The sequence below is a fragment of the Chaetodon trifascialis genome, chromosome 3, assembly GCF_039877785.1.
Source record: "Chaetodon trifascialis isolate fChaTrf1 chromosome 3, fChaTrf1.hap1, whole genome shotgun sequence".
Taxonomy (NCBI): Eukaryota; Metazoa; Chordata; class Actinopteri; order Chaetodontiformes; family Chaetodontidae; genus Chaetodon; species Chaetodon trifascialis.
In genome coordinates, this window is record NC_092058.1 from 12,988,482 (window position 1) to 13,014,082 (window position 25,601).

Consider the following 25,601-nt stretch of genomic DNA (forward strand, 5'->3'; position numbering starts at 1 on the left):
TAGCTGAATAACTAAGAATATTTTATTTTGGCATGGGCTCAGATAAAAACAAGCAGCCTGCTTAACGCTCACAGGCAGCCAGGAGCTTCTTCTGTGCAGCTCCAAAATCAATATTTGATACAATTTTCTTTGTCAGATTGGCTCTCTGGATGACTCTTGTCCACATGAGAATGATTTTTTTTTCTTTCAAGCAAACTAAATGACAGGAATACTAACAAGGTTGTATTTTATCAACAACATATGAATCAATAAGCTATTTGGTTAAAAAACATTCTGGTAGTGAGATCTAATATATAACAACATAATATATAACAATTTAGTATTTCACAAATGATTTTGTCATGGATTATAAATGTTGTTATAAATTCAAGTTCCAATATGCTCAGTTAATATCTGAAAAGCTACTGTAATGACATCTAAAGTGAGACAGGGGACTGGATTAGTCACCGTGTGTGTGTTCAGCAGACATTTTATAGCACCTGTGGGGAAACTGGTAACCTAAAGAGCTGAGTCAGCCAGCGATCAGCTCGTTTCACAGTTTGAGGTAGATCATGGAGACTATAAAGTGAGGAATAATGTAGAAGTGAATTCAACAAAAGCCTGCTGGCATGGTCAAATTATTGGGTCTCAGCACTGGCATATGACCATCCTGTAATTTGAAGTAAGTGCATCGACTCCTGCCAGTGGATGAACTTAATTTAGCAAAAAACATTGTCGGCTTTGATTGGCCTGAAACCCAGAACATTACTGTCAAATCTAGAACAGAACCGAAGAAGGTTGGAAGATTAGCTACACTTATTCTAATGGAGTCATTTTGTTACCTCAGCTGATGGAAGTATAAAGAATTTAACAGAGTCAGAGAAATACTGCATTACATTTACTTAATTATCTTTGAAATTATATTCTTTTTATACATGTGATCTCCCATCTTTATGGTCTAAATGCGGTTTCAAAGAATTCTTCATGCCTACTGGATTATATAGTATTGAATCATAATGTAGTAAATCATACAATACATGATTTTAATTAATTATTGTTCTATTAGTTTACTATTAAATCAAATTAGGTGATGAAACTAAATCTACATGTTTGACAAAATCAATCCAATTCAAGGCCCTCTTTTAATGTTTTTTCCAGGGCTTTCAGCCGTATCATATGGTCTTCACCAGTGATTAAATCATATCAGATGTCAACAAGCATGAAGTTCATTGCTGACCATTGGAGATAGCAGTTTGACATAACAATCCAAATTCCAGGTCCACTGCAAAGCTTTTTAAGGTAGGCTCAATGAAATAATGAACTTTCATGCTTTTCATGAGAAGTGCTGTTGATGAAATCATAACATACTGAGTTTGGATGTCCATCTGCTATTGAAGACTGTATGAAATGACTGAAAGCTCTAAAAAAAAACAAAAAAAACAACAACCAGTAAAAAGACTTTGAGACTGTTCGTAAACTACTTCAAATGAAATTATGAACAGAATTTACAGACAATATGATTGAACAGTTAACAAAAAATGGTTAATAAATTAAATATTACTTGAATTGAATTGGACTTGTGCTTTTCTAAAATCTCAAATACTTTATTGTATTATAATGCATGCAAGATTGTAAACCTAAATTGTAATTGCACTATAACTATGCCTAATCTGTATATGAGCATTTAATTAGTTTCCTTTTGTTCTGTGGTCATTATATTTGGATATTGGATTAGTTAATTTGAAAGCTTTTAAAAAAGAATACAGGTTTCCCATAAAAAGCAGGTGTCCTAACATGTATGTTATGGGGTGCATGGGAAATAAAGACGAGGCCATAAGGCGCGCAATATATGTCTTGTTGTTTTTCTCACCGGTTTTTCTGTTGTGAGCTCCAAATTGAGCTCGATGGATCCGGTTTATCGCAACGACCAATGACAAATCGGTGCGCGTTGAGTGCGAGGTGAAGCGGCGACCTACAATTGGCTGAGGTGGTTTTTTCCAAAGGGGCGTATTTTTCAAGCCATCTTGACTGAATATTTAGCCTCATCCAAGGAACATTAATTTGATTTCTTCGGGATTTTGCTGTCTTCAAGTTGCGAACCAGCATCGTTTGAAAGGTTTAAATCATAACTATGAAACCGGGTCGAGTTTGTGTGTTTGAACGAAGTCACGGCGGAGAACTGAAGTGCTGAAGATGACGCTGTCGCTCCTGAATTTACCGGCTAGCTAAGCTAACGGCTAGCATGTCCGCCTCGGTTGTAGTCTGTCACTAGCTGACATTTAGCTAGGTGCAGCTCTTCTGTTTGGCACTCGCACTGCAGAGGACGATTTTACAAGGTAAACCTCCCTGTAATGTTCCGCATTTTCGGCGTTGCGTAGAAAATCTGTCGTTTTGTTGAACGACTTCTGTGTGCCCTGTCCGACCGGGTAACGTTAACGTTATCACATCAGCAAGAGACAGTCTTTTTGCAGGGGTCTAGAGCACAAAGCAATACCCGAAGCGTTGCACATTTGCAGTGTCGTGATCTAATGTATACATGCAGGTATTATATGCGTTTAGGCACGGTGCATACAGTGCGTCTGCTTTCTGGTTGCTGTTGGCATGTGTAATTGGGCTGCTAATCAACTTGCAGCCCAAATGCTGTCTCCACTGTTGTGCGCTTAAAATGGCTGACAGATGTTAGATACTCGGGTTGGTATTTAGCGCTCTTCAACCTAACTATGCACAGCAACAGAGAAAAAAATAGAGGATACTGGCATTTGATTGGCCCCGGAGAAATATTGCAACGTTACAGATTCCAGATCGGACCAATGGAGAGACAGCTGAGGTGCACGCATGCAAGCAGTACAACTTACTGTAGTAGTGTTTGTGCAGCAAGAGTACTTGAGGTAACATGCTGTGTTTGTGTTATAGCAGCACCAGAGTTGACCCCTTTCACGTAGTGACTGTTGTGTCTAGGATTGAGAAAAAGATAGGAGATCTTATCAATAATGCAAAATAAGATGACACTCTATATTGGCAGCAGTAAAGGAGTATGATGACAAGAAAGAAACAAGAAATTAATGATAGGCACACTAATAAAACATGAAATAGGATGTATAACAGATTTTTGTAACCAATATATTAAGTATTAATGGGTTATAAAATGTTTTTTAGTTTTGCCTTCTTTGTCTTATCCCAGTGTTATTATTATTATTATTATTTTTTTGGGAGGGTTGCCTGAATTAATGCACACACATTAGGAGCCACAGCACTAAAATGATAATCTGAAACACCCGGGTATCAGAAAAAAATAACTACACTTTATTTTGCCTGTCAGTTAGTGGGTAAGTGGTGATAGCCTTCATTTTTTATGGCATTATGTAGGTGTTTAATTGCACAATAATACCACAAACACTGCCGATTAAAGTTCATTTAATTATTAATTTAACATTTGCTGTGGGCGTCAACATGGTGTTGTATTAACCTGGTAACAAAACAGTGATTTCCTAATAAGGTCAGATTCATATCTCAGATTGTGTTAACCAACATGGTTACATGGTATGAAGTACAAACAACATACACAATAACTTAATGACAAAACAGGTAATAACACAAAAAATAAAGTGTTAATGCAGAAATGAGAATCACTGCATTAAATCTTTTTCTTCCTTTGTGTCTGTTAGGGTGGTGGTGTACACTCCCATGCCGAAGGTGAGGAGGCGGGAATGTGACACAGTTTTTAGCAGTCTCAACATGGGTAGGGGTCGAGGCAGAGGGAGAGGAAGGGGCAGGGGATCGTCTGGCCAGCTGCGGCCCCCCTCGCCGTACAGACTGCAGCTCTCTCCATCCAGGGAGACTTTGACGTATGCTCAGGCGCAGAAGATAGTGGAAGTGGACCTAGATGGAAGGCTCCATCGGATTAACATCACGGACTCTCTTCCGGTTATTACTGAGGATGAGATGATGGCCCAGGACATTGCGGAGTGCAACAGCAACAAGGAGAACAGTGAACAAACGCAGAGTAAAACCAGATCGTGGAGGAAACCCTCAAACACTAAAAACAGGAGGAGTGGTAAAAACGCGGCTCACCAGAACCAGCGGTCTGGCTCGCAACAGCACACGGGACCTACTAATTCCCTCCAGCACCCGGCCCACCAGAGCCCTCTGCCTGAGCCCACCTTTCGTATGCTGAGCTCAGTTTGCCCCTCAGAGGCGCCTCCTCTCCCAGCAGCCTATTATTGTTACATAGAAAAATCACTGGAGGAGCAGGACAGCGTGGCTGAGTACGACATGGACGAGGAGGACCTGGCCTGGCTGGAGATGGTGAACCAAAAGAGGGTGACCGACGGCCATGCCTCCGTATCTCCTGACACTTTTGAACTGCTGATCGACCGCCTGGAGAGGGAATCCATCCTGGAGTCCCGCAGCCAGGCACTGTCTCAGAGTGCCGTCGATGAGGACGCTTTCTGCTGCGTCTGCCTGGATGACGAATGTCTCAACAGCAACGTCATCCTGTTCTGCGACATCTGCAATCTGGCCGTCCACCAGGAGTGTTACGGTGTGCCCTATGTACCTGAGGGTCAGTGGCTGTGCCGCTGCTGCCTCCAGTCCCCCTCCCGTCCTGTAGACTGTGTGCTCTGTCCCAACCGAGGAGGTGCCTTCAAACAGACAAGTGATGGACGTTGGGCCCACGTGGTCTGTGCCATATGGATCCCGGAGGTGTGCTTTGCCAACACGGTGTTTTTGGAGCCTGTTGAGGGGGTCAAGAACATCCCTACTGCTCGCTGGAAGCTCACCTGCTATCTGTGTAAGCAGAAAGGCAGGGGAGCATCCATTCAGTGCCACAAAGCCAACTGTTACAGGGCCTTTCATGTCACATGCGCCCAGAAGGCCGGCCTGTTCATGAAGATAGATCCAGTCCGGGAGACCGGTGTCAACGGCACCACCTTCTCTGTGAAGAAGACTGCTTTCTGTGAGCATCATTCTCCAATTGGGTCTCGGCGGGACGGGTCTGGAGACGAGTCTGTGGAAGGGAGACTGGTGGGGGGCAGGGGTAACCGGGGTCAGAGGTCCTACACTCAAAGCCCCCCCTCACCGCCAGCCAAGAAGGCTACCAAGGGCCAGAAGAAGAAGAATACGAAGGGGTCTGGTGGGTCGACGCGTCGCTCAACTGTGCCTGTGCTGCTCGTGCCTCAGATCCCCTCTCACAGGTGTGACATTTGCATACTGTCTGAATTTACATACCCAGCACATCAAATGAATATACTGTAGAGTTTATTGCCATACAACAGATGATTAATGTCACTCCAAGGATACATAAGAAACACCTTTGCCATCTCTAATCAGGTTTTGATCCAGTGCAATGGGAGTATATTTTTACGTGCACTGAAACTTGAAATAAGTAAAACTAGTTTATCTTAAGGTCATAAGTTAGTGGTGTTTTTATGACCACCAGTATTACCACGCAGCTTTTAATGTACAGCTTTTACATGTCCACAGGCTGAACAAGATCTGCACAGGAGTTGAAGTCCAGAGGAAGAATCAGTTCATGCAGAGGCTTCATAACTACTGGCTACTGAAACGACAGTCACGAAATGGGATGCCTTTAATACGCCGACTTCATTCCCACCTACAGGCCCACAAGACTGCAGAGCAGGTGTGGAGAGAGTTGATGTACAGTGTGTGTGCGCTACAATGAAAATTAGAGATATAATAAATCCTCTGGTAAAGAAATAACTATAGCATACGGAGCACAATAGTCAGTATATTCCTACGCAGGGCCTCTGCATGTGTGTGTTTTGAGTTACTGGAATGACTGTCAGCACTTAAAGTGTTTGTTGCATTGTAACACATGACTTCAGGCCAAGCACCTGTGGAATTACCATCCTTCCCACATGTGACTGTGCTCATATTTTGGACTTGTTTAGAGCTGGTATCCACACAGAGATTGACTTAAGTTCTATATATACTGTCAAATACATAATATATATATTAAACCCAGCACATTTACAGTGAGTGGAGTGTCAGGCTGTCACAGAACCCATAAAGTCTGTTCAGCCAAGTCACTGAAACAAACCGCTTCACACCATGTTTGTATTCTCACACACTGAAATCAAAACATAAGCCCAGATATCACACTTTGCAACGGCTGATTCACGCAGTCCTTCACAGCTCTGTCATCTTTGCTGTAGACGTCTGACAACTGCAGAGGGCGACATGGCTAAAAGGTTGTGGATATTGGTTTTAATCTCATTTAAAATGGCAAGGGAGGCCTGAAGCTGTTTCGATGTGATGCAGGTTAAAAGAAGATTTACTGTGGATGATTAGAGTTAATGAAGGGGATTGTGAAAGATATTTATGACAGCATTTTAACAGTAATGTGAACATGGTAGCATTGTGTATCAACTTGAATTTGGTTATATAATGAGATTATTTCATTTTATTATTATTTTTATTTAACCTGCCCTGCAATGTGTCCAGGAGCACACTTGGGTCTCAAAAACAATTAAAAAAAAAAAAAGCTCTGGAAAATGCTAATTACGGTGGATTGTAAATCTGAATCAGAAGTCTGATTTCTTCTGTGTTCGTTTGTGTTCAGACGGAGCCTGATGAGAAGCTGTGTGCTGCAAGAGAGGAGCTACGATACTGGCAGAAGTTGAGGCAAGACCTGGAAAGAGCGCGACTTTTGGTGGAGCTCATCCGCAAGAGAGAGAGGCTAAAGAGAGAGCAGGCGCGTTACAGAGGAAGCCAGAATTATTTAGTGTATCAGTATTGTCATTCATCTCTCCTCCATCATTCATTTTTAACCTTTAAGAGTGACCTTGCGTTTCCTCTGCTCTCCCCTGTGTGTCTACGTCACCGCTCTGCAGATGAAAATTCAACAGGCTGCCCTTGAATTAAAGCTGACCCCTGCGTTGGTGCTTTTGCGGTCCACCTTGGACCAACTGCAGGAGAAGGACACAGCGAAGATCTTCTCTCAGCCGGTCAATCTGTCCGAGGTTGGTGCAGTTAGAAAACAGCCTGAATACACATTTTTCATGCAGCAGCAGTGGATTTGCTTTGGTTTTGCATTGACTTGGCTAACAGTCTTATTTTCATGATTCACTGAGGTCCCAGATTACCTGGAGTTCATTTCCCAACCCATGGACTTCTCCACCATGCGGACCAAACTGGAGGGACACGCCTACTGCTCCATCGGCGACCTGGAGAAGGACTTTGACCTCGTGATCTCCAACTGCCTCAAGTACAACTCCAAGGACACCATGTTTCACAAGGCAGCCTTACAACTGCGGGAGGTGGGTGGAGCCATTCTCCGTCACGCCCACAGGCAGTCTCAGAGCATCGGCCTGGACCCCAGCACCGGGATGCACCTCCCAGAAACTCTGAACAAGCATGGCTTCTACCACTGTTCGTGGGACGACGGTGAGTTGAGATTGGGATCTAGCTATTTGCTGGTGAGCATAACCCTCATATCTCATTTGCCTTTTCCCCTCCTTTTTGTTTCTCTCTTTGTACTCTCTACAGTCGACTCTCTCTTGAATCCAGACAACAGAGTGCACTTAACCACAGACGAACAGCTGAAGGCCTTACTGGACAAACTGGACATGGTTGCATCCATGAAGACCAGTGGCGGACGAACCAAACGCATCCGGCTGCTGCGCCGAGAGATCAACACTCTCAGACAGAAGATGAACCAGCAGCAGCAAAACTCTCAGTCTGTGAATGGTAATGACAAGGAGGAGGACGGAAAAGAGGAGGAAGAAGAGGAGGAGGAGGAGGAAGAAGAGGAGGAGAAGGAAAAGAAAAGGGAAAAGAAAAAGGAGAAGACAAATGTTATTGATAATGGACCTTTGACAGCAGTGTCCAACGCTGGGACAGGTGAAGACGATTTTTACTCTATTATATAATTACTTTGACCTTTGGCCAAAACTATTATCACTTAGCCAGTAATGACATTATTGGTACGTTATTTCTGATTTATCTATTAATTATTTTAACTGTGGGATGCCAAATTGTGAAAAATTACAATTACAATTTTTAATGTGATGTTTTCATGTGTCTTGTTTGTCTGATTGTCCAAAACTCAAAGATCTTCAGTTTACAAAGATATTTAACAGAGAAAAGCAGCAAATCCTCAAATTTTAAGAAGTTTTTACATTTTTAAATCAATAAAATGCTTATTAGATTAATCACCTGATCATTTCAGCTGAATTTATCATCCTCTTTGATCCAGACGACTCTCCACCTGTGCTAGAACTTACCTGCCCAGTGTCCTCGCCGCTGCCAGGAGACGCTCCTCTCGAGCCCCCGGTCCTGGGAATCGTCACTGGAGGGCGAAGGTCACCCGGACGGTCCTACAAGCGTCAGAGGTCGTCCCGCAGCGGAAGCAAAAGCCAAGGGGAAGACGAGGCCGAAGTTGGTGAAACGCCATCTTCACAGCCAGAGGCTGTTCACGAGGTTACTCCGCTGGGAACACCCCCGACTCCACCTTTGGTTGGAGTTGGGCGTCGCACGTCTGTTTTGTTTAAGAAAGCTAAAAATGGGGCGCGAATGGCAAAAAACAAGTCCCCATCGCAGGAAAATGGGAAAACATCCGAGGACAAAACTAACGGGTTGGACAGCACTCCTGCCAGCCCCAATTCACCCAGTGTGACCAACATCACCACCTTACCTCCCACCCCCAACGCTTCCCCGACACCCCCCTCTCCTTCCTCACACCACCTGAGGTCCAGAGGCCACAGCTCCGAAAGTGAAGCAGACAAACTTCCTCCACCGCTCAGAGAAGGAGGTGAGGACAGTCACAGAGAGATTGTGGACATTCTAGAGAATCCACATACGTCACTATTTCATTTGTGTTTTCACCAGGACTGACAAATGGAAAGCACACCTCTGCAGAACATGATGACGACGACCAAAAGCTAAAGTGAGTGTGGAGTCACAGAGGCGATGGGCCTGATGCAAGAGCGCCGTTACAGTACGTCACTGTCTCAGTGGCACGAACGAGCAATTTAAGGCAATTTATCGCATTCACCAGTTTTTTCAGTCATTTTCTTGCAGGTAAGACTGAAATTCAGGAGTGTGCAGACGCCCTTACTGAAGAATGAATTTGGATGAATTTTTAAATATGATTTAATTAAACTATAAAATCCTGATTCTAGAAAATTTGGGACACTAAAATGTAAATCAGAACAGAATGTAGTATCCTTTATACAATCATGATACTACTAAGATCCAAATAATAGAAGCTTACAGTGAGAAGACGAAGATGTTCTTGCGTGAGGCCCATTGTCTTTGAAACTCTCAGGTGCTGATGTGCGGTCGTAGTCTACTCACACAATGTTCTGTACCTGAAAAATCACCCGCCTCTCTTGCTTTTCTCCCCTCTCGTTTACAGCTGCAGTGTCTCCCCACCCAAGCGCAGTCGCGGTAAACCTGCACTGGCTAAAGTTCCCAGCAGTGAGAATGGAGACATCTCTGGGTCTGGTGTGTATCATGAGAAGGCAATCAATATAGAGTGAAATGCCTCAGTTTTTATGGCTTTTATTGGATGCGTAATGTAAGCATTAGCACCAAAATGCCATTAAATTCTCAATTTGGGCTCAGGAGCTTTCATGAACACAGATTAATTGGATATATTGGAATATCCTGTTCACAGGAAAGTCTACACTTCTGTCTTTAGATAGTGAGACTGAGCTCGCACCTCTGGACCTAGTTTGGGCCAAATGCAGAGGATATCCATCATACCCAGCAATGGTGAGGATGTTTTCCATCTATGGTGCACACACTGTAGCATTTCTTTGGCTGGTAGTGCAAAGTCTGAGGACTGACACACAGAAAAAGGCCTCATTGAATCCCATAGAAGGCAACGATAATTCAGCCAGCTGTAACTGACATCATTCATTGTTACAGATTGTTGACCCAGACATGCCCCAGGAAGGGCTCCTTCACAACGGCATCCCCATTCCAGTGCCTCCTGTGGAGGTGCTCAAACTGGGCGAGTGGAGGGAAACGGAAGAGGGGAAAAAGCTCTTCTTGGTGCTCTTCTTTGACACCAAAAGAACGTGGTAAGACTCAGACAGGCAGGCTGAAGCTCTTGCTGAATTTTAAAACAACGGGGAGTGGTCTCGGTCAGTGTGAAAGTTGTCCCTCTTGGTTTTCAGGCAGTGGCTCCCTCGGAACAAACTGCTGCCGATGGGGATGGACGACACTGTGGACAAGCTGCGCTTAATGGAAGGCAAGAAGCCCAGCGTCCGCAAGTCCGTACACACTGCGTATGACCGGGCCATGGTGCATTTAAACCACGTCAGAGGAAATCTAAACTTCACTCCCTCCAATTTTATATAAAATTTTAGATTTTATCATCTTAAACAGGCAGCCTGGTTGTATGTATAGAAGCTTCATCAATGCTCTTAAAAGGTGATGGCATTTGAAGGGTTTCTGTATAAAGCACTCAGATTTTTAAAATGGAGAGGAAAAAGTGCTCGAGAAGACGTTTTTGTTCATTCACTCATGTGATTTAAAAAAAAAAAAAGATTTTACACAACCACTGTTGCTATGTGTTGATCATATAAAGTTTTTATTTTAGGCCAAAGTGAGCCAAGACGTGCGTGAGAAAAGTGTAAATATTCAATCATCAAAGGGATTGTCTTGATTCAAAACATATTTAGATTGTATTTGCCATCGATATGTCACTGTGTTTAATGAAGTGTGAAAGTCCCATTCAGTGCTCGCGTCATATCTGGACTCCAGCTGCTAATAAAAATCAGAAGTTTGGCTGTTTAAAAAAAAAACAAACAACTTTTTTAACTTTTGTTCCCATATACATTTAAAAGGCATCAAACTTTCCGTCATATTCTCCTTCAATTGAATCAAATTTAGAATTGTATTCAGAAATCAATTTGAAACTAAGTGGGGCATAACTGGCTCTATGTTTAACTCCTGTAATATCTTTTTACTTTTACTCAGCGAAGGACTTGAAGTGAGGAGGAATACTGACACGTTTGGGTCGGCGGGCCATCAATGCAAATATTCTCTTACTGTTAGTCCAGCTATGACGTGCTGTCGGTGGGACTTTGGAGGTCTTAACTGATTTTTCCATATTGTGAAACTGTATTATCATACGAGAATGTCGGAGTACCCGGTGCAGCTACTTGGTTCGTAAGATGTGAAGCCACTATGGAGGTGAAACTGATTGTTTTGTGGTTCAGACAAAGGCTACTGCAATCGGTCTGTGAAGAGCTTGCAACTGTTTGCAAATCCGGCTGAAATGACTCGAAAAGCACAATCGGTCTATAAAAGGAAAAAAACTTGTAGGATTGGTGACTCCGGGAGCCACGTATGTGGCAAAAATGTGTGCGTGCGTGTGTGTGTGTGTGTGTACAGTATATACATACAGTATATGAATACAACCTCAGTGTAGTAAAGGTGCATGTGTATAGTTTTGTAAATATGTAAATGTATGTTTATATTGGCTTACATGAAGTAATTTAAGGAATGCAAAAATCAAATTTAGATTTTAATTTATAATTTGTGGCAGTCGAGAGTGTTATTTAAAAAGTGAACTATTGAAAAGATTTATGTATGATGCTAAGTAGCTCTTTGTAATAGTGATGGTAATCACCAACATGTCAGAACATATTCTCTAGAAGTGATGGTGCCACAAGACCTGAGCTCCGTAGGCAGCAGTGAGCGCAGTAGTCTACGAGTTTTGTTTTGTTTTTTTGGTTTTTCTTGGGTGGTGCAGGAGATTTTTGATCTTGTCATTTGAATTGTCCCGCAAGATCTATAATCTGCCTGAGACAATATTTTCTCACACAAGAATAAATGCTGTTTGAAACAAGCGCTCGCGTACGTCGTTCTTCACCAGCTCAGCGGAGACGACCGGAGGTCCCACCTTTGGTTTGAGGTGTCCACATTTCAAGGATGACCCAAGATAATCTGCGCTGAATATCGCAACCTTGAAAAAATTTAATTATGCAACAATTCACGTCTTCTTAGAAAGACCTCTGAGATACTGCATTGATAAATTTTTGCATGCTGCTTTTATCCTGCACCTGTACCCGCACTTCATCCATCCAGAACTGTTAAACTGCCTGAACCACTTCAGTGCTTCAAATGTGGCCGTGAAACACAGCCTCCAGTTGTCTTTTGAATGTGTGTCCTCTCAATGGCAAAATTCTACCAAAATCCCTCCTGTGCTCGTCAGTGTTTATGTGATCATATTTAACTTGTAATTTCTGGAAATATCAAGAGACCATATTGTATAAATCAGGTGTTTAGGCCATCAGCCGTCGGCCTTCAGGTCACATCCTGAAGTTATCCACAAGTGACCCTGATCACAGACATCAGGCTGTAAGAGTCTCTTTTTATGTTGGTAATGCTTGATTTTATGGGTCTCTTAATTCCTGATAATGTTCCCAGATGTTTCCCAGAAAGAATAGAACAATTCATCAAAAGCACGGCTCCACTGAAGTCAATATTTATTCATTACTGCAAATGTTATTCTTCATATCTGTTCGACTGAATGCTCGCCTGCGGACAAGTTTCCTAGAATTGTATGTTCAGCACACTGACGACAAGGTTACACAAGCAATTAATTGGAAGTCTACCAACTGCCTCTACTTTTCCCATAATTATTACAGAAATTACAGACCCGCAAAATCAAGCGTTAATGCTACTCTGTCATTTCCTGGTAGATGAAAAAATGAACTTATTCACAACATCTCTACTTCAATGGGACAAGCATAGATATGTGCAACCTGGGATTTATTTCATAATACTACTGACAAACTCTTAAGACTTGAATTGACAGGAAACTCCTCGAAGGACACAAGGATGAGGCTACTGTGTTTAGACCATCTTTACAAAACTATTATCCAAAAAGAGAAGTCGCCTGAAGTCACTACATAAAGTGTCGACCGACAATTGTACGAGAAGTATCTGCACGAAAACATCGCAGGAGCTCAGTGGCATCTTAGCTTAACAGATGAGGTTTGACCCCTGACAATGAAAACACTAACGATGACAGCAGTGTGAGGCGATCAGGTGCGACAGGCGGGGATTCTCGGCTCGTCTTCTGCACAAAATGCAACATGAATGAAACCTGATCACTTCAATTTGAGTGGAAACACTGGTGAGATGTGAAACGACACCATGTTTTCAAGTCCAGTCGCAGGGACGTGTCACCAGATTCATAGAGGACATATTGTTTGTTCGTGGCCCTGCATGGCAAACGGCGGCCCATCCCTGTTGTGGCAGTTCCAGTTGTTATTCCAGTTTATGTTGAGCCCAAAAAACAAAATACTTTCATTTCTTGCATATCCTGTTTTGTGACTTTGGGATGTCTTGAAAGAAATTTTTATGTGAGATTTAGTCTGAGTAAATTTTACTCCTCATCTTAAGTTATGCAAGCGATGAATAGTTATAGCATATGAAGGAACTGTCATCTGTGTGATACATTCACTGTCCGTGAGGAAAATTTCTCTCTTGTTGCAGTAATAAAACAATATAAAAACATTTAAATATCATTGCAAGTATTTTCTACCACAGTTTAATTTAAAACGCACTAATGCTGTTTTGCCCTGACTCTTTCTGATCGAAAGCAGTGATGCAATGACATGCTTTCTTGTTAAGGTAAAGAAATAATACTAGTTCGAAAGAGGTCGTTCCTTCTTAAATAGTGTAAAACGTAGTGTTTGATTCCAGTAGTCAAAGTCTGTCAAGTCCAACAAGTGTCAAAAGAGGGTTCAAAAATATCTTGGAACCAGTGTACAAACTATTGTTGAATGAGGCAGAGCAACCATAGTAGCACGAGGACAGTCCTATAGAAGAGATAAGAAGCCGTTATCTGTGGAGTCTTGCTGGTCAGACTTGCCGCCTCGAGAGCTCTTGCTGGGATTTGGGGTGGTCGAATACTTTGGGGGGTATCTGATGAAGAGGCGGTCCTCCTCCTTCTTAATCCACCTCAGAAGCTTAGTGATAGCAGTGATGGCGCACGCCTTGGTCACCAGAGGACTGAAGCAGGTGTACAGCTCAAATTTACTGGTGACCTACAGCAGAGAGGGACATGGACATTTTAGGTAAGGACACATCGTAGCTGATACTAAAAGACGCTGAAACAACTAGGCACTGCCCGCATGAGCTTAAGAATACATTTTGGGAAATGCGCTTATTTGCTTTCCTGCATGGCATAGTTAGTTTAGCTTAGCATAAACGGCAGAAACAAGGGGACAGCTAGCCTGGCCATGTCCAAAGTTTTAACCTGTATAAAAACTACAATTTGTGGTTTTACTGTGAGTTATGTGTTAGACTGTTTCTCGACCGTGTACAGTGACTATATACACATCACCTTTTAATTAGTGAGCTTTAGAGGTGCTGGCAGATCTTGACCTTTGACATAGCCAGGCTAGCTGTCCCCTTGTTTCCACTGTTTCTGCTAAGCTAACTATGCCCTTGCTCCAGCTTCATACTGAATGTGTGAGCACAATATTGACCTTCTCACCTCACTCTAAGCAAAAAAACAAAGAAAGGCATTTCCCAAAACATCCCAAAGGATTCAGTATTTAGAGGTTGTACACTGTAGTAACAATAAGTAAACCCTGCTACATACCCAGGCTAGCAGAGTTTCCCTCTCAGCGACGTGGTAGATGAGTTTGAGGGGTCGTGAGGTGCTGTGGATGCGACTGTGCATATAACGATAAAGGTCCAGCAGTCTCATCTTCTCCTCTTCACTGCTGTAAGGTGCCTCCATCTCTGGGCTACACGCAACAACAAACCACAGAGTAAAGGTTACAGGTGGAGAAGGCAAACATAAACAAAGAGTCAGTGCTGTACAGAAACATAAGGACTGTGGCTATTTCATCAATAAAACTATTGATTTTTGATACTGAGACACAGATCCACTGGGACACTTTTAGCTTTCGAACATTATTGTGAACAGTGCTACATAATGGTACTTCTAAGAAGTCAATAAAATGATTATTAAAGTGCAGTGCTGTGATTATTTGTATCATTTTTCTTTCCTTCTCAAGGTTTTGATTGGCTGCCAGCTTATGTAATAGGCCACTAATGCTTTTAGTTCAGCTCATTAGGAGACAAGTGAAGTTAATTGCAGGATTAGTGGAAGACTACTTGAATTTTTTTATTACTCTGTGCCTTCTCTCTAGCTCCATTTCAGAAACCCTCTGCATTTTGAAGCACACAATATAAAAACGGGACACTTTAATTTGTTAATACCGATCTCACTATAATGGTTTTTTTTTTTCTTAGAGTAAATTTATAGTTTCTCTTGTGAAAAGGTATTTATACTGTGCACAAGCCACGGCCTCCATGTAAAAGATTTATTGTTTCTTGAGACTAAGGTCCTTTTCACATCTGAAAATCCAAACCAAGGTGTGAATCAAGGTTCGCGTTTTGTTTGATTGATCTGGTTCAGACTGTCCCCATCATCAACATGAGCGGCGTCTCCCTATACTGGCCACTGATTGGTTTGCAGACAGATGTGCATCTGACGTTGCCGTGTTGCCAATTCAATTCCTCTCTCTCTCATCCTCTTGGAAAATCACTGAAAAGTATCAGGTTTTCCCTCTTATAAAGTTGCCGGATTAAATGTCAATTAAACATCTGCTCTCCTCCTCTCCCCATGTGCTAACACGGCTCATTTTGTTTTGTTGCTTTGTTTTTCCTTTTTCCGGTTCAGAAGAAAGCCCGCCAGAACTTCCTGTGATTGGTCTGAAAGTCACAAGCATCCAAAAAAAAAGTTTTCGCATTAGCAACAAACCAAACTATGGTTCAATTTGAACTGGGCTGACACCTGCTCTTTTCATCAGATCAAGGTTTGACTGTTTGGTCTGGACCATGTTCTGGATGAGGTTTCACACACAAAGTGCATGAATAATGACAGATACACAAACACACACCTGGTGAACTGAGTGAGCTGGCGGTAGTTGTCTGGCACATCAAAGGGCTTGTACATGAAGTGTCTGAGGTCTGAGACGCCCACCTGGCTCACGCTGTATGACTGCACTTTGGCAATGAGGCTCAGTGAGTTATGAGCCACCATGGCCTCCTCTATCTTCCTCTTGCACTCAGCTACAGCATAGAAAGCCTCCTTATCTGTCGAGAGCAGCAACAGACAAACAGTGCATTCTGGAGGGTCCAGGTAAGAAATGTATGCATAAAAGTAACAGTCAGGATTGAAGAGGGGGAGGCAGATGGGAGTCCAGATCTCTCCAGCCTGAAAGGCAGAGGAGGCTCCGATGAGGTTGAGCAGGAGGTGGACGTCAGCGGGCTCCAGCCTGGTGTCCTCGATGACTGTCTTTTCTTGGACGATGGTGAGCAGCTGGTTCTTGGCAATGAGGATGGAGAAAACCAGATTGGGGGTGATCGCTTTCTGCAGTATCTGGCTGAGAGAGTCCCTGAGAGAGGAAGCTAAAGGCAAGCAGTGCACTGCTGCTAGCAAGAAGCTGGGGTCAGAATCCACCAAGTTAAGAAGACCGTCCAGGATCTTCTCTGAGCCTGCCAGGAGTCTCCTCAGGTCATAGTTTTTCTTGTGTTCAAAGATGCGGGATATGCTGGCCTGGGTGAGCATGCTGATGATCTGATAGTACACATAGAGGAGCTCTCCACGCAGCTGCCGCTCAGACTGACGACTGCTGGAGACACACACCAGCACAAGGGGCCCCTTCTGCAAGAACACCACGGTGTGCTCCTCTGATGAAAGAAAGAAAACACATCAAACACTAAGGATAATACCCTGAATGCATACGAGCAATGACTGATAGCTCCAAAATAAAATGTTGTGCTTCACATAAATACCATACTTCTCCATGCTCATTGTATTTTTTTGTCAATTGCTAATCATGAACTTGCCCATTTACTGCTTACTCACACACTCCTCTGTGATATTTCCACACTGACTGTCATTTATGCAAATAGGAAATGATATTCACAAAAACGTTAGAAAAGTTCAAAAGAAAAAAATCTCTCTAATGCTCTCACCTGAATAGACTGAGCGGATGATATTATCTCCGCTTTGAACAAAGGAAACCAGTGCCATCATGACTCCCATTGTAGATGAAAGAGCCTCTTCACTGCCATATCGGGAATAGATGGGTTTGCCTGCTTCACTTAGCACAAAAACATGCTTCCTGTGCTGCCTCCAGCTGTCCGCCGTCACATCCTCATCACGATGAGACATAAAGGCAGGAGATTCCTGGGTGCCTGCCTCCAGCAAGGGAGATGACCTTCCTTTCACGCCTATGCCTTGCTCCTCCAGCTTGGCCTTGGCCAGCATTGTCACGACAAACTCCCCAGAGTCGCCCTGGTCATTGTCAGCGCTCGCATCCTCAGTCTCTCTGTCACACGACGGGGTGGACGCGTTGTTCCGACACTCGTCAGCATCTAGCTTTGTTACCTGGTTAGAATGGGGGTCCGCATCCAGACTCTGCTCTTCCGCTGTGATGGCTGAGGGGAGTGAAGCTGCAGGCTCCTCTTTGTTAACACTGATACTGTCATTTCTCTCCACTCGATCAGGAAACATGTGATTCCCCAAGAGGGAGAGAGAAGTAGCCAAGGTGTCAGCTAAGGTGGAAACAAAATCCCATTATAAAAATTAAGATGAAGACAGGAGAGCTAAAGCTTTGAATTTAATGAAAGATTAAATAATTTACCTGGTAGATTGCTCTCAGAGGGTGGATCACAAATCTTCACTCCCTCTGCCTCTCCTTCTTGATGACTGTCTCTCTCCATGATACCATGCCAGTCACTGCAGACAAAAAAAAGCACACTATAACCTAACAATTCAGGACAAACAGCTTAATAACAAGTGTATTTCAGTGGTTGTAGCTTGAACCTTGACACAATGTGCAACTCAATGTCTGATGAATAAGAGCACTCATACTGGACTAATGGTCAGGTCACATGATAACAGAGGGTAACAGAGAAGAATTACAATCCCAAGATAACAAGGTTAATTTGATACTACAGATACACGACAAAGAGGTAACTGTTATTTGACCGCCAGAGCTACGGAGCTAACGTTTGATTAATTATTTCTTTATATAAGTTTCTTATAAGGCTCATGTTAGCATGTGTGCTAACTTGCTCGCGGTCAAGAAAGCTTATTTTTCCATTCTGATAAGTGTCTGACGGTGAATTCCGATGCAACTCTGTAAATGTTGACTGTAGTTACATGGCTAACATTGCCTGCTAGCAACACACAGACACACAGAGATCAATTTCATGGCCTCGGCTTAACAGTCAGCGTGTAAGCAATCGTGGTCAACTAAAATTAGACAGATAAAGACAAAGAATGATACTTACGATTTTGCACCGTCGAAGCGTTGGGTTGAATATCTAATTCGCTACATCAACTTTCATCGGCTGCCCGGCTGCAAACAAGCTGTCAAGAATGAGAAGCAGAAAACAAATTTTCCTCTTACCACAGCAGACATCCGGAATCTCTGATGACAAGTTCAAATGGCCAATCAGACTGCTCGGTGGCTACTGATAGTCCCGCCCCCTCATCTTACGTTATACACAGCAATGCGTGAGACCGGATACGTAAAATTTTAGCTGGGGAATTTCTCTCTATATAAATTGTTTTGGGCTGTTTTAGTGATTTTTTTTATTTTTTATTATTATTATTATTTTTTTTTTTTTTCCAGATATATTTAACACCGTCACTAGCAAACATACACGATCGCTTTTTAGAATAAAAATATAAAACAGGGATGACTGCTTGGCTTTTAAGCGACATTTGATATATCTAATATAGCTTGGAGCAAGCAGGCACATTAATGCTCTCATCACTCAGTACGCTAGTGTGTTCAGTCTCACAGTGTTCCTTACAGGATAACCAAGTTATTCTTAATCTCTTATCCAGCAGCCAGTTTGATTTTCAGTGGGATTTTGTCATGTAACAGAGGTCTACCATATATCCGAAACGAGCAGTTGTTTACTCGGCTCACGCACTTTAGCTGCAGTGGCTCCGTCCCCGGCCTGCTATAGCTAGTGTGGAAATGCTGTATTTAAGCGTAAAATTCATTCCGGGCGCGTAGTCTATCACCCCTGACAGACAGTAGACGTCTGCGGGATTACGAAAATGTAGCTGAAGATGGAACCCAGTGCTGAACAGCAGTTAAAATACAACGTTTAGATTTTTCCCCCAAATTGTGCGTAGGGAAACGTTGCGGGAGTACTGAGCTCACCAACGGGGCAACCAGCTTAGTTAGCTACTATTCTGCGTTGGTAGTGGCGTTCGTTTGAAACTGCAAAACGTTACAAATAATGGGGTGTATTGTAGACACATTAATGTGATAATACATCAGTAATTAGATGAATAGTTTAGCTAAACAGGAAATATTTCTGTGTTACGTAAACTACGTAAAACACGTCATCTCCGATTCTTCATTCCTCGCCAGTGATGTAAATATTGTAAAGATATGGCGGCCAGGATGTCATACGTTACATAGCCAAAGTGGTGTTTTTTATATATCATCCATCGGTTAAAGAGTTCACCCCGTTGATTTTAGTAGAGCTGAATAAGCGGACGTTATGGAGGAGCCGTGGGATTTTGAGTTTTTGTCCCGCATCGCTGACAGCTGCTTGTCGTTCCTCTCGGAATTTGTTGACGACTGGCTTGCCAACGACATGAGAGTCTCCATATTCAAAATATTACTCAGCTGGTTGATTTTTAGTCTTATCGCCATTCACTTTGCGTGGAAAGTCTACGGGAACACAGTGAACGATATGTATTACCGACAGGGTGAGTTTTGATCAGACCATATCTGTATCACGTGCTAATGTAGTGCTAGCCACGTTCGCTTCATGTCTGTCTTCTGGTGTTGCTGTTCAGGGACTGGACAGAACGGAGGCACACCTGACGCAACACCTCACCTGAGTGGATGGTAGGTGTCCGAGCATCCATGTCGCTTCAACCCCTCCCCAGCTCAATTGACTGGATGCAGTGTCATTATGTTGTTAGCTGAAGCTGCCACATGTAAAGCTAATCTATCACTAATCACAGCTCAGTAAAAAGTGTGTGGTAGCATTATAGATGTTTTACCTAAATGCACTTTGTCTATTAGTAATGACATTCTGTTGTTCTTGCAGGGAAAGTCGAGCAGGAGAAACCCTGAAGACTCATCGAGATTAACAGGACAATGGCCTTGGACTTCGGACTTTGTTCAAGTGAGAGCTTACAGTTTGCATCTCCCAGAGACACTGGTTCTGCTGATAATAAAGCATCTTCAGTGAATTTGAGATGCATGCGCCTTCTGTTGACTGCCAGCAGAAACATGTTATTTTTCATGCACACCAAGTGACACGCTGATGTCCACCGAACCAACAATGTAGTGCTGTGAGAGATTTATTTTGACCTGTCAGCATTGGTCATTGAGTAGAACCGCACTCTGCATAAATACCTAAATGATGATGCCCCTGACTTCATGGTCAGCTTTGTTTTGCCATGTTTTTTTGTTTTTTTTCTTTAAAGAGGTTTCAGTACAAATGTGGAAAAATATTGATGAACGTGTGTAAATTAAAGATGCTTTAAGAACATTGTTTTGGCAGCAGACATGAAATTATCCATTCTGACCACGAGAAAGAAACATAATTGGACTTTATTTGAATGACGTATGAAAGGAAAAGAAAGTGTTTTTCAAGCCAGGACACGCAGGATCGTGGATGGATTTTTTTTTTTTATGGTGACCCTAAATCACATCAACAGGAAGAAGTGAATGATGTGCATGTGCTTAGTTATGATTAGGAAGATATTTTGCACTGGACAGTGTCCTTTCTGTCACTGCTGTTTCATAAACGATGCATATGGTTTGTTGGAATACAGATGCATGAAAAGCAGTTCATGTCTTACACAGTCCATGATTTTTCTGTGAATTTTTAAATGCATTAATAGGGGATACATATAACATATTCACCTCCTTTGACTTCTTCATGTTTCATTCATTTTGTTCAATGCTGACTCACCGTAAACTGTCAAAGTGAAAAGAAATCTCTACAAACTGGTCAAAGTAGGGTAGCATTATAAAATAACTGATGACAAGCACATTTACCTTGTTTGTGACACACTTAAAGTGCACGTTTTGAATGAAAACCACGTGTGTGATCGAGATGTGAAGATGATTTTACAGTGTGTATTTGAAAGGACCAACAGCAAGTAAATTTCTTGGTAATTCTTGGCTGTTATAACTGAGAAGTTATCATAATGTGGAAATGGTAAAGAGACGTCTGCAATACGTTAACTGCAGTGTGTCTTTACTGAAATGGTTAATGACTTAATGACAAAATTATCTGAAAATTTTACCATGAAGTACATGAAGAGACCAGCAGTAAAGCTGGAGGATAATACAACTGCAAGTTTAGAGCAAATAGCTTGATTGATATTAAATTTGTTGTATTTAGAAATATAGAGTCGATGACAAAAAAAAAGAGAAAGAGTCCAAGTCCACTATTTATTAGGGTTTTGTTCCCTGCTGAAATCTTAATGCTGATAACAAAACTGGCGACACCTTCTTTATTCCACCACATTTATACTTTGTGGTTTTAGAATTTAACAAATACCAGTCGTTCTTTCATGTATTCACAAAGAGTTTCGCAGATTTGAGCAAGAATGTCTGTGTAAAGTTACAAAAACAGGTACTATGTCGCCAAGTCAGATCCACCCAACTTGGATCATTTTGTGCGCTCTGGAATTAACTTATGTTTATGGGAATTGGTGGAATAAGTAGCATGTGCACATCCATCACATTGGTGCAGGTTAGGCCTGGTATGAGTAAGCATTGTCCAGCAGAAAGACGAGAAAAAAAAGTGTATGAATCATTGTTGGTTAGGAAGTTGTCAATGTCCAGCCCCTGTGCTTGTGCCTCTTCATATAACCCCCCATCAGTGATGGCTCCTGCTGCTTCAGTGGGTCCATCCTGACCATCAGTTCCACCACTCAGGAAGACAGGACCATTAGGTGGTAGCTCCAGGCCTCTCAGCTCCAGTCCCACTCGCAGAGCCAGCTCCTGGTTTCGACCACCTCGACCCGTGCCTGTCAGCTGTACTGTGGGTTCACCTCCAGCTAACACGCATGTGGCGCCCCATCCCTCTGTACGCCCTTCATCCAGAACCTGCATGGTACGGCAGAGGTCCCAGCTCTCCACACCTACTTCGGGCCCAAGCCTCAGCATCTCTGCAGCGATCTCTGGAGGAGGTTCCACTCGAGAACAGGCAAAGCGCGCCAGGAGGCCGTAAAGTCTGGAGACTGACCTCACATCGCCACACACTCCTAGTGCCAGCACAACAGGGCGGAAACCTAGCTCTCGAGCACGGCGACCTGCACACTTGAGGGCAAGGCCGTTGGAACCAATTACAGCGTTGAGAGCATGTCCTGATGGACTAGATTCATCCTTACTCTCCCGGGCACAAGGTTTCCCAAGGACATCCTTTACTGAGGCTGGTATAGAGTTCAACAGCTTGTAACGTTCGAGGACTGACAAAACTTCTTCAGGCCACACCTCACTCCGCACTGTGGGACCACTGGCTATCAAGTCTAGAGGGTCCCCAATTACATCGGATAATATCAGTGCAATGACCTGTGAAGAAGTGATTAAAGGAGTGATATTCAGCAGTATAAAGCCAGAATGAGTTCTGTGCTTCGATAAAAGCTTTAAAGGAAAGTACATTACCTGAGCAGGGTGAGCACACTGCGCAAGTCCTCCGCCCTTCAAGAAAGACAAAGCTCGTCTCACAGTGTTCAGCTCTTGAATGGTGGCTCCAGCAGCTGCAAGTCTGCGGGTGACATCTAGTTTCTCTTGCAGCGAGATTGGTGGGATGGGCGCAGGCAACAGGGCAGAGCCTCCACCTAGACACAGTTTCACCACCTTGTATTAGAGATGTACATTTTAAGGTCTGATTTTGAAGAGAAGAAGCAACAAGAGAAGATTTACCTGAAATTAGGACAAGTAGCAGGTCTTTGTCCGTCAGTTCACTGGCTAACTGCTTAATCTTTTCAGCGGCCTCCTGGGCATCAGCGTCAGGCAAGTTGTGTTTTGCTCCCTCCATTACTTTGATGCGACTGTTTTCTTTTAACAACAGATGGCTATGATGAAAGTGAAAAGTTTTAGTGTGCTGCTTATTTGTTCATGTAATACTTTGAGTTGTTTACATCCTAAGGCGTTTGCTTACTCTTTCCCATGCTGCTGTAATGTCTGCTGAATCCCATGTGGCACGCTTATTACTCCTTTCACTAAGTGATCCCCCAAAATCCTCTCTGCCTCTGCAGCCATACCCAGCACAGCTTTTCCAAAGCCCACCAAGTGCAGGTTGTGTCTGAGTGTGAATTTATGACCATCAATAATTACTGAATCCTCCTTGCGCTCTATACTCTGCCGGACCACAGTGTCTGGCTGCACAGCTTCCACTGCAGCTGCAAAGACCCCACGTGCCCGTGAGTCCATTGACATTTTGCATAACGTAGGTTTTCTCCTACCCAAAAGAGCCAGAAAAGGCTGAGGCCGGAACAGGGAGAGAACACGGGCCATGGACAGTTCAGTGGGTCTGAGCAGAAATTGCCTGAAAGATAACATACAGACATAGTTTAGAGAGACAGTTGCCACAAACACATAGACTGCATGATGTAGTGAGTGCTGTTAAAAAAACAACATTATATCAAGGTGAGGTGCTGGCACAATGTTACCAAAAAGCAGAGTGAACTGAAAAGATGAAAATGTCTGTGAGATTTGCAATAAAGTAACAAACAGCCCATGGCAGCTTTCTTCCATGTCCCTCTAAAACTGAGTTTTCTCAAGACTCGTGAGGCTGCCTACCTGCCAAGGTTGCAATGGGGATATAAAGCCTGTGGATTCCTGTGAAGCCTGTTGTGTGAGTTCCAGCTCAGCAGTCAGGCAGTCTCGCAAAAATCTGTCAGATACTGACTTGAGTTGTGTACCCTCTGTGTAATGATTGACTTGAATGGACCACAGGACACATCAAGCCACTGACCACCCAGCTGTGTCTCTGAGGCTGTTTGATTATCCTCCCCTCCCCGTACTGGATGAACACAAAGGGGGAATCAGCGATACCAGAAGTTAGTTCAGCGCTGGTAGATCAGTGGTGAAATTCCTGAGCATAGTATCAGACAGACTTTAGAGCCATTCACGCTGCGGCGTACTTCAAAGGGTACACAACCCACGGCACGTTTACGATGATTTCATGTGCACGCTGGCCACGAGTCTTGTTTTCTCTGTGAACACACCTGCATTCCCGCCCAAACATGTCAATGAGGCATGGAAGCCTAAGTGTGCATTGTACTCTCACGAGAAGAAATGCCAAATTGCTAAGTGAGTTATATTTTACGTAAAGCTTCAGTCATCAGCCAAAAGGACTTGACGGACATATGGTACTATCTACTGCCACATAGGACAACAGACCAACGTATGACATCTTGGCTTGTCCTCATTTGGAAAAGATTATTTAGAGGATAATGAATAAAACCAATTTGTAAATTAAGACAACAGCACATGTCCTTAGAAACCAGTGTAGGTGAATGATATAAATTGTTCAACCATTGGTGTTGTTGTCATACCTTTCAAACTGTGGTGTGAGGCCAATATAGGCAATGTCACAAATCAATGAGCAGGACTTAATGGATTTTTAGATAACTTTTACATTAATGTGATGAGTGAGTTTGCATTGTGAGGTTGCCTCTTGGATGAGCCAAAACATCCATCTGTTTTGTCTATCAACCATTTCTCAGAATTTTCCAGAAAATGTATTAATCACAATATATTTATATAGCAATATAAAGTTACAAGAGGAGTTTGCCCAGACACAAACAGGTATGTATATAACATATTAGAAACATTCGTTTGAGTAAATGAAACCATCAAAACTATGACATTATTTTTAATTATATGCGTTTAAGTGGTGAAATGCATGTGATTTTTTTTCCTCACAATATGTGAAACAATTTAAGGGAAGATCACACCGGATATTAAAACTTTCTTCACAATAAAAGGCGTTACGTACGAAGATGCCACCTGCTCACCATTACACTGAGTGATTAATATTAAAGAGAATAGCTAAACATTTATGTCAAGCCTCGAAAAATATCTCGTGTGTTATATATCAGGGCGAGGAATTGTGTTAGTGTTGAATTGTATCATTATTTTTTCACGTTTCCTCTTATGACATTCAACAAAAACACTCGGGGCGTTAACTAGAGCAATTAAAGTTGACTCATACCTCAGACGTCGCTTTCCGGGTTATCAAAACTCCTGTTGTTCTTGTCTTTTTCACTTCTCCTGCGTCCATGTTGAGTCCTGGTGAAAAACCCAGAAGCTGACAGAAAACAGAACAAACACAAGCTGCTAAATGTGGCAGAAAGTGCTGGACTGGAGAGTTTCAGTTTCAGACCAGAGAGACAGAAATTGTCCAGTTGGGTTCAAGTGATAGTCAATACGTGTTGTATCCTCGACTTGCCTCTCTGAACTCCCTTTTGTTAATTCGCTGTATTAAGGAAAACCCATATTCCTCTTGTTTCTGCTGTTTTGTTATTGTGCACAGACCATAATTCCCGTTAGGATGCAACTATCGCGATAACAAGCATATCATGTGATCTCCTATCAGTGCGCGTGCCA

General features: G+C 42.8%; 4 protein-coding genes across 6 annotated transcripts; 2 read left to right on the forward strand and 2 right to left on the reverse strand.

The window, feature by feature from the left end:
• The first annotated feature begins 1,968 nt into the window (after positions 1–1,968).
• brpf3a (bromodomain and PHD finger containing, 3a) lies at positions 1,969–11,800 on the forward strand. 2 transcript variants are annotated; one of them, XM_070958779.1, is made up of 13 exons: positions 1,969–2,315; positions 3,645–5,171; positions 5,461–5,617; positions 6,560–6,691; positions 6,831–6,959; positions 7,071–7,383; positions 7,486–7,839; positions 8,195–8,749; positions 8,827–8,884; positions 9,356–9,444; positions 9,617–9,714; positions 9,871–10,025; positions 10,122–11,800. In XM_070958779.1, exons 2-13 carry the CDS (start codon positions 3,664–3,666, stop codon positions 10,303–10,305), a joined length of 3,732 nt encoding a protein of 1,243 aa, XP_070814880.1. In that variant the 5' UTR covers positions 1,969–2,315; positions 3,645–3,663; the 3' UTR covers positions 10,306–11,800. The 2 variants fall into 2 exon arrangements, with proteins under 2 accessions (XP_070814880.1, XP_070814879.1); XM_070958778.1 differs by having other exon boundaries at positions 1,979–2,315; positions 9,641–9,714.
• Positions 11,801–12,417: 617 nt separating this feature from the next.
• mon1bb (MON1 secretory trafficking family member Bb) lies at positions 12,418–18,439 on the reverse strand. The gene is made up of 6 exons (XM_070959663.1): positions 18,283–18,439; positions 17,631–17,725; positions 16,960–17,541; positions 15,879–16,671; positions 14,570–14,717; positions 12,418–14,009 (listed from the first exon to the last, which is right to left on the reverse strand). The coding sequence occupies exons 2-6, from the start codon at positions 17,707–17,709 to the stop codon at positions 13,782–13,784; spliced, it is 1,830 nt and encodes a 609-aa protein (XP_070815764.1). The 5' UTR covers positions 17,710–17,725; positions 18,283–18,439; the 3' UTR covers positions 12,418–13,781.
• A 55-nt stretch (positions 18,440–18,494) lies between these two features.
• Positions 18,495–20,941, forward strand: tcta (T cell leukemia translocation altered). The gene is made up of 3 exons (XM_070959439.1): positions 18,495–19,726; positions 19,817–19,868; positions 20,074–20,941. Exons 1-3 carry the CDS (start codon positions 19,516–19,518, stop codon positions 20,114–20,116), a joined length of 306 nt encoding a protein of 101 aa, XP_070815540.1. The 5' UTR covers positions 18,495–19,515; the 3' UTR covers positions 20,117–20,941.
• Positions 20,676–25,553, reverse strand: glyctk (glycerate kinase). Of its 2 annotated transcripts, XM_070959438.1 has the most exons (6): positions 25,444–25,553; positions 25,207–25,302; positions 23,149–23,535; positions 22,911–23,062; positions 22,650–22,825; positions 20,676–22,556 (listed from the first exon to the last, which is right to left on the reverse strand). In XM_070959438.1, exons 3-6 carry the CDS (start codon positions 23,502–23,504, stop codon positions 21,672–21,674), a joined length of 1,569 nt encoding a protein of 522 aa, XP_070815539.1. In that variant the 5' UTR covers positions 23,505–23,535; positions 25,207–25,302; positions 25,444–25,553; the 3' UTR covers positions 20,676–21,671. The 2 variants fall into 2 exon arrangements, with proteins under 2 accessions (XP_070815539.1, XP_070815537.1); XM_070959436.1 differs by lacking the exons at positions 25,207–25,302; positions 25,444–25,553 and having other exon boundaries at positions 23,149–23,649.
• Positions 25,554–25,601: the final 48 nt, after the last annotated feature.